This window comes from Grampus griseus (genome assembly GCF_964374135.1).
Source record: "Grampus griseus genome assembly, chromosome: 1".
In the NCBI taxonomy this organism is placed as follows: Eukaryota; Metazoa; Chordata; class Mammalia; order Artiodactyla; family Delphinidae; genus Grampus; species Grampus griseus.
This window is the reverse complement of record NC_139017.1, coordinates 95249751-95258812: the sequence shown is the minus strand read 5'-3', so window position 1 is coordinate 95258812 and position 9062 is coordinate 95249751. Positions and strand designations below refer to the sequence as shown.

Genomic DNA, 9062 nt, shown 5'->3' with positions numbered 1-9062 from the left:
TTGGCAGGCGGACTCTCAACCACTACGCCACCAGGGAAGCCCTCACATTTCTTAAGTGAAGGGGACATTTTTACTGATCATGTCATTCTTCACTTAAAATTCTGTAAATGCCATCAACAGGGAATTGGTTAAATTATGGTACATCCTCTCCTCATCTTCCCAGACAGGATCAGTAACTTCTATTAGATGCTCTTATAGCACCCTGTTTTCTCCTACTTAGAAGTTAATTATATTCTTATTTTTATGATTTTTAAATATCTGTCTCGCTCCCTAGACTGTAAGCCCAATGAAGGCAGGAACCATGAGGATGGGCATTGTGTACCCACTGCTTAGCACCACACTTAGTATACAGTAGATGTTTGCATTTAATAAATGCAAACAATAGAATATTATGCAGCCATTTAAAAGTATCATAATGTGGAACCGTTTATTGACTCATAATGTTAAATTTAAAAAATCAAACTATAAAATAGTAGATACAGCACAACCTTATTTTCATAAAAAGAATAGCTATGTATACAGATACCTTGATCAAAATGTTAATAGTGGTAGGATTATGGTTGATTTTATTTTCTTTGCAACTCTTCATATTATCTGAATTTAAAAAATAACATTCAGTAGATCCATTATATTCTGAATTATACATCATTTCCATTTTGAAAAAAATCAAGTAGACATTAAAACAACTTTTTCTGTCACAAAACTTCACTTGAACATACAGTATTCAATTAGACAATATTAGAAACAACATGAATTTCTGATTCAAGTGGGCCTCTAACAAAATGATCATGACCTTTATTTCTGTGCAAAATTTATTATTTTATTTTAATGTCCATAATTACCCATTAGTCTTCTCTCTCCCCTTATTCATATTCCTTCTCAGGATATGAAGAATAGAATAGACCCTAACTTATTAATCTATCCTATTTTTTTAGCTGAAGACCAAGAAAGTAAAAAAAAAAAAGTTAAAAGGCAATGGACTTCTGAATGTAACACAATGTCAGTGGTTGCTACATTTACAGTACCTTCCTTACATTGAAGCAAGGTTGTAAAGGTGAAGTTTTTCTCAATAAAACACTAAACCATCACCAAATTCTAAAAGTATATCCACTTTAAACAAATACTTTTAGTGGCCTTACTGGCTATAAAACTATAATTGGGCATTTTTAAGATTAGCTTATAATTTTCCCTTTTAAAAGATATTAATTTATACAAATAAGATATTTACAGATGATAATCTCTACAGAGCAACACACTCCAGGATATCTTAAAAGGTAAATACAATTGCACTTATTTTATACAATAATTTGCATTCTTGTGGGGAAATAGAAAATACTTCTGCATATAAATTCCTTTTCCCAACTAAGTATAATTGAAAAGTTTCATTAAGAATTAGTTTAGAGACTTCACTGATGGTCCAGTGGCAAAGAATCTGCTTTACAATGCAGGGGATGTGAGTTCAATCCCTGGTCAGGGAACTAAGATTCCACATGCCCAGGGCAACTAAGCCTGTGAGCCACAACTACTGAGCTCACGTACCTCAGCTAGAGCCCGTGCGCCGCAAACTACAGAGCCCGCATGCCCTGGGGCCCGCACGCCACAACTAGAGAGAAGCCTGCATGCCACAATGAAGATCCCGTGCCGCAACAAAAGATCCCGCATGCCTCAACGAGTATCCCACATGCCGCAGCTAAGACCCGATGCAGCCAAAAGTAATAAATAAAATAAAATTTTAAAAGTTTATTAAAAAAAAGTTAGTTTAAAATAAAAAAAGAAAGAAAAAAATAGGGCAAATACTGTATATGGCGGTCTGTCTTTCAGTAATATTCATTTTGTTGTTCCTGCCAGTATCAATCCATTGACACAAAGACCTCAGCACTATATTAAGAAGGCGTACTATGACCTATAAAATGTGACAGCCCAGGAGAACTATTATACCATTATTCCTTTCCAGTAAAATCTCTAACAGAATAGTGATACATATTGTGTCTCAGAACTGTAATCATACATTACAAATCATTTACAATACAAACTGCAATGAGGAACGTGTGCTGCACAGCTGGGCTCTGCATTTTGTTTTGAAGTTCAGAAAGTTCAAGGATGTCTTATCAATCTTCATTTCAGATCTAGTAGCATAAAAGCTGGGTTTTCTAAGTAGGATTTCCACAAATTGGAGAAGTGTGACATTGTAGCACCATCAATAATTCTGTGATCAGCTGACCAGCTCACATTCATTATCTGGGCCTTATATACTTCCCCTTTCTCGTTAAATCGGGGAAGGGCCTACAAATAAGGAAAAGGACAGAGTCAGCCTTCACTTGCTCAAAGCAAGCTCTCATAAAAACAATGGTGAAAGATTAGGCAAATCTCCCTCCCTATAATAGAGAAGAAATGGGCATCCCAAATGACTTTTGATAATGCTAACTACTACTCTTCCCATCTTTGTGAGTGTGTGCTTCAAGCTTTCAGAGTTTCTCCAAAGTATTTCCTGTCATCTGTATAATTTCCGTATGTACAGTAAACTTCGTTTCAGATTTCAATTATTTAACAGCTATTTATTGAGCATCTACCATGTACCAGGTACTCTGCTAGACTCTGGGGATAAAGCAATGAACAAAACAAATAACAATCCTTGCCCTCTTGGAACTAACATTTTAATGGGGAGAGACAGACGATTAAGATAAATAAGTAAAATATATATAGTGTGTTAGATAGTGAAAAGTGCAAATGAAAAAATAAAGCACTTTGGAATGGAGATAGAGATTATACGCAGGAGGTGGAAATAGGGGAGAGGTTGCATTTTCTTTTTTAACAGGTGGGCAGGGAAAGCCTCACCAAGAAGGTGTCCTCACTGAAGGCAGTGAGGAAGCAAGCCATATGGACACCTGGAGAAAGACGGGGGGAAGCATGGCTGGAGTGTTGGAGGACCAGCAAAGTTGGCAGGGAGGCTGCATTGGAGGCGCCGGGGTGAGAGGTGGGAGATGATACAGAAGGAGCAGGCTGAAGGGGGGCATGTTGCTAAGACAACAGTTATGCTTCCCAGTCTGCCTCTGACTTTTCCAAAAACAGATTTAAGAAAAAGCGAATTCATTGCAGGTTAGTTTTTTTTAAAATATATCAAAAGTGAATATATATCAAAAATATATTATCTTTTTATAATGATATAAAAAGATATACAAAATGCAAGCTCCACCTCTTATCGTTAGGTTCAGTAGACATAAAATCACTCTGTCAAAGGGCAACGAAGGTTTCTGAGCCCTACTCTCCCCTTCTGTAGTTCTCCCCTCAGAGCCCGGATATAGCAGTCACAACCTGATGTGGGTCCCAGTCGCACTGAGTGGCACCAGTGTAGAGCCATGGTAGGCCGCTGCAGCTAGTTTGCCTTTGATTTGGAGTGAGGTAAGAAGCTATTGGAGGTTTCTGAACAGAATGGCCAGTCACTGAAAGGAGAAGACTTCAGGTGAGAGGGTGTGGTGGTGAGGGAAGGGGCAGGAAATTGGAGATGCCTAGTTAGACTTCTGAGTAGGAAATAAGAGTTTGGAGTTCAAAGGAGAGGTCTAGTCTGGTCTGGAGATATAAACTTGGGAGCCATCAGCATATAAATGGTATTTAAAGCCATGAGACTGGATCAGATAAAGAAAAGGGCAGAACTGAGCCCTGGGGTCCTCCAATGTTTAGAGATGGGGAGATGAGGAGGTACAGGCAAAGGAGACTCAGAGGGAACAGGCACTAGGTAGGGGGGAAGCAGACTAGCGAGGTTTTCTGCAAGTCGCAGTGAAGAAGGTTTTCCAAAGAGGCAGTATTGATCAACTCAAGCGCAGCTAATAGGTCAAGAAAGATAAGGAATGAGAATGGAGGAATGTGGAGGTTTTAGTGACTTAAGACTATTTAGTGACAGTGTAAAATTTACGGTGAAAACAAAAGATAGCAAAGGAGAGATGACCCAAAGGGAGAAAGGAATGAAATACTGTCCCTACCCAACAAGGATTAACTACATTAAGTCACTATGCAGATTTATACTTTAAGAACTATGCTTCATAACCTGAAAAAACCATGAGTGAGATGATTCTGAAAAAATGCATCTCACACAGATAATTGTACACCAATGTTCACAGCATTATTCACAATAGCCAAAAAATGGAAACAATCCAAATACTCATTAGAGATGAATAGATTAACAAAATGTGGTATATATTGTACACACAGAGTCTCAGTTTGGGATGATAAAAAAGTTCTGGAGATGGACGGTGGTGATTGTTGCAAACAGTGTGACTGTACCTACTGCTGCTGAACCATACACTGTGATTAAAATGGTAAACTTTGTCGTGTATAGTTTACCACAATTATATACCTATATGTACAATTCAGAAGAAAACAAACTGCTTTCAGGAAAAGGGAAAACAAAACTTTGTTAGATAGGTATGATGGTTTGTTTGTAAGCTGCAAGAAGTCAGAATTCTGTGAGAATCAAATGCTGAATGCTTGTTGGGGGCGGACGAGTGATAGAGAAGTTAATCCCTTAGAGAAACTTCCGATTTGGACAGAACAGTGTCATGCTATGTGTTCTTATTTTTCTTCCCTGTCTCTTCCGTGGGCCAGAAGGGAAAGTAGAGCTAGAAGAGGGAGTAACTTAGCAGCCAAAGTATGAGCTGCTAGAAAGCAAATCAAAGGCTGAATGAAAGTATCTGTGAAGATTTTGGATGCCAACATGAAAGTAATAAACTCATGAAAAGTAAGTCCCAGAGATGTTCCATGTGGAAGCATTATAAATACAGAGAAGAAGAAAGGTTCTTCTGAAAACGTGAAGATCAAAATCAAGGTTAATGTAGTGACAATGACATTTAATAATGGTGGTATTGAAATGGTATCTATGAGCTTATTTCTTTAACTTGGGTGGTTCTCAACCCTGAGTTAATAGGGATGCCCAAGCCCCAGCCCCACCCCACCCCAAATTCTGGTGCAGTTGGTATGGGGTGAGCTTGGGCACTTTTTTCACACTCTCCAGATGATTCTAATGTGTAGCCAGGGTTAAGAATCACTGCAACCCTCATTCTAAGTCAGTCTCCTATAACATGGCCACATGGGTTGTTGTTTAATATGTAAATTTTGGAGGTTCTGTCCCCAAGGCCAAGAAATCTGCATTTTTAACTGCACTCCCAATGATTCTTGAACAGAGCAACGTTTAAGAAAAACGCTCTCAATGGTGTTTTACCGTTATAAATAATAATTTGGATTGGCTTACTATTATTCTTTGGTATTCTGAAATAAAGATATTTTGATAGACTCAGATTGGCTACATTTGTGATTATTCAGAAAGGCTCACACCTGTGCCTGGCATCATCCACAATGGTTGATCCATACGGAAACAACCCAGATCACAAGCATTTACTCTACAGAGAGGCAGCCACCGGAGTTACAGACCTAGTTCTTAGGAAGAAGTAATTGGCTTACTAAACCCAATACCATACTCAGACCTACGAAGTGAGGGGAAAAACCTCAGAAACGGTTACTCTTCTTTGTTTTTCCTATCCCAATTTGCTTAAACTCTTTTTTCAACTATGTAACAAACATACCTTAATTTTTCCCAGGGCCCCAATTGCCACTTCGGGTGGCAATATCACTGGTCTGGCGTAGGTACCACCAATCTAAAAAACAAACAAAATAGAGTAGAAAAATTAAGCTTCTGAGGAACAAATGGCAAATTAAAGTTTATATTTTTAACTGAGCATATGGTCACAAATCTTAAGTTATGGTTTATGAACTTGAATATTACTATTACTCACTGATCCAATGTTGGAAAGAGTAAATGTTCCTCCTGTAAGGTCAGTGGTGCTGAGCTGACCTGCAGAGCCCAATTTCTGGAGGCGGTTCAATTCAGTGGCGATCTCAAATATGGAGCGGACCTGAATATTTTTCACATTAGGTACAATCAAGCCCTGCTCTGTATCCATTGCTATCCCAATGTTATGAGAAGCCTAAAAATAAACAAACAATTATACAGCAGCCTTTTCATAAGCTAGCAGAAAAGAAAGTCTCAACTTTTACTGCCTTATGAACTCAACTATAGAAAACTATTTTCACCATATTGGTGATGATTTAAAAGAAATAATTTTAAAAGATTTTTTTGAAAAAGATAAATTTTTTTTGGTAAGAATATAGGGCAATAGATTATTTCCATCCATTGTTAGTGGAAGTGTAAGCTGGTATATACTTTCTGGAGAACATTTAACAGTACATACCAACATTTACAAAAACGTGTGCTAAGGAGGTAAATGCAAAAGTATGTAGAGATGAACAGAGATGCTGAGTCAGATTGTTTATAAGATTGAAAAAGTGCAAATGATCAAAATGCTTATCAATAAGTCACTGGTTAAACAAATGATAACAAAGCTATATTTATTGACATGTAATGATGTCTAAAACATATTAAATAGAAAATAGTTAAAAACGTTTTAAATTTAAAAAGATATATGATATTATATATATATAATATATATAATTCCATTTTTTTTCTTTGAGGTATGCGGGCCGCTCACTGTTGCGGCCTCTCCCGTTGCGGAGCACAGGCTCCGGACGCGCAGGCCCAGCGGCCATGGCTCACGGGCCCAGCTGCTCCGCGGCATGTGGGATCTTCCCGGACTGGGGCACGAATCCGTGTCCCCTGCATCGGCAGGCAGACTCTCAACCACTGCGCCACCAGGGAAGCCCCATATTTTTTAACTGTGTAAAAATAAAATCCTAGAGAGATGTACATCTCAGCATAAAGTGAGTTATCTTAGGATTATGGGACTGAAGGTAAGTATCACTATTTTCTTGTCTGAATTGTTTGCAACAAGTATATACTTAATGAGGAAGTTGTATTAATAACATGGAAAGATTTTAGATCCAACCCCCCCAGAATGTAAAGCTCACTTCCTGGTTATATATTTCTAATAAGAAATATAAGTAAGGGCCGCATCCTCAAAAGAGTTCTCAGCCTTAATGAACTTTCACTCCAAACAGAAGAGTTCACTCAACGAATTCAAACTTTCAGTACTTTGCTCATTTAAATGATTCTTGTTTTATTTTATTTATTTTTAAAATTTTAAAAAATATTTACTTATTTTTGGCTGCACCAGGCCTCTAATTGTGGCAGACGGGCTCCACAGCGCTTGGGGCTTAGTTGTCCTGCGGCATGTGGGATCTTAGTTCCCCGACCAGGGATCGAACCTGCATCCCCTGCATTGGAAGGCGGATTCTTAACCACTGGACCACAAGGGAAGTCCCTTTGTTTATTTTTTTAAATGGGTATCAATACACAAGCATGTGATTTTATTCAATTTTTTTAAAAAAAAGTATTTATTTGGCTGTGCCGGGTCTTAGTTGCGGCACGTAGGATCTTCGTTGCTGTGTGCGGGATCTTCCTGCGGCGTGCGGGATCTTCTTGCGGCATGCGGGATCTAGTTCCCCGACCAGGAATCGAACCCGGGGCCCCTGCATTGGGAGCGCGAAGTCTTAACCACTGGACCACCAGGGAAGTCCCTAAATTATTCTTGTTTTAAAAACTGCAGGAATTCCATTTTGAGAAAGCTCTTCTGTTTGCAGAGAGGATATGAACGATGGGAAATGTAAACCATTGCCTCACAGCTGTATATTTCCATTATTTTAACCAGAAAACCAAAAGGCATTAAAAATGGCAATCTGCATATCTGAATAGTATTATTAACCAGTAAAACCAACATCAATAGCAACAGATTTATCTTCAGTTTAATGTTTTACCCCACACTTTAATTTCCAGTTTGAAGAAGATCACCACTTGAGGTATAATAGAAGCTTCTTTAACCTACAAGCACATTTGCACTTTTATTTATCACAGCACATAGCCAACCTTATATGTTATGTTCTGGCAGTTTTCATCCACAGAAGCATTAAGGATAGGAAACTGTAGTAATCCCAAGGAAGCAGCCTGTTTAGAGAGAGAAATACAATGTTAGCACTTTTAACTTGGAAAGGATAGGGGATTTGAAGCAATAAGATGGAAAGAATGGAAGGAAAGAACTCTTATTTAAGCTGAGTTTAATTGCAAGTCTACATGTACCAGGCATATTACTCCCTATGTTACCTCCCAGCAATGTGGAACTAGGTTACCCTTATCATTTAAGAATAAAAGATAAAGTAATCAGGGAGCTTGTAAACATCAAGGAGATTTTCAAAGTAACTATGCAGACTGACCAAAGTACCAAAAAAAGGTCTAAATTCTACGTTTTCCTCACTTACATGTAGAGTCTTAGGGTTTCCATGAGAAGCAAACCTGTAGTTCAAAGAAACACTTTGAATTAAAACACAAAAAGGCAAGGCTTCCCTGGTGGTGCAGTGGTTGAGAGTCCGCCTGCCGATGCAGGGAACATGGGTTCGTGCCCCAGTCCGGGAAGATCCCACATGTCACCGAGCGGCGGGGCTCGTGAGCCATGGCCGCTGAGCTTGCGGGTCCGGAGCCTGTGGTCCGCAACGGAAGATGCCACAGCAGTGAGAGGCCCGCATACCGCAAAACAAAAACAAAAACAAAAAAGTAGTAAGCTATTTTCCAGTGTAGAAAGAACAAGTGATAAGGATTTGAGAGGCCAGTGTTCCACCTGGTGTCCTTGGCCAAGTGAAGGGCAGAGCTGGTGCAAACATTTACTTTAGAGCCTGTTTCCCAGAATTGATGGCATTTGTGCCTTCCCCTGCCTTAATCTCTCCCTTTCCTTTTTCCTTTTTTCTCTTACTACCATTTCTCTTCTGTCCATGTTCAGATTTACCTGTCTCCAAAATATTCTTTATAGCTGTTTCTCTGCCCATCCAGGATCTAATCAAAGTTCACACACTGCATTTGGTTGTCATGCCTTATAGTCAGTTTAAAAAATAGGAAAATAGGGAATTCCCTGGCAGTCCAGTGGTTAGGACTCCACGCTTTCACTGCTGTGGACCTGGGTCAATCCCTCCTGGCTGGGGAACTAAGATCCTGTAAGCAGTGCCAAGTGGCACAGCCCCCACAAAAAAAAAAAAAAAAAAGGAAAATAAAAATGCTTTAAATTGTCCCTAAA

At 39.0% G+C, this 9062-nt stretch overlaps 1 protein-coding gene across 1 annotated transcript in view; it reads right to left on the bottom strand.

Annotated features, from left to right (window-relative positions):
* Positions 1 to 428: 428 nt before the first annotated feature.
* The window catches only part of DBT (dihydrolipoamide branched chain transacylase E2), a 43959-nt gene continuing 35325 nt past the window's right edge, over positions 429 to 9062 (bottom strand). Inside the window, exons 8-11 of the mRNA XM_082678775.1 lie at positions 7868 to 7945; positions 5784 to 5975; positions 5574 to 5645; positions 429 to 2283 (exon numbers count right to left, since the gene is read on the bottom strand). Coding sequence (XP_082534901.1) covers positions 2116 to 2283; positions 5574 to 5645; positions 5784 to 5975; positions 7868 to 7945 — 510 coding nt within the window. The 3' untranslated portion in view covers positions 429 to 2115. The remainder of the gene's footprint in view (positions 2284 to 5573; positions 5646 to 5783; positions 5976 to 7867; positions 7946 to 9062) is intronic.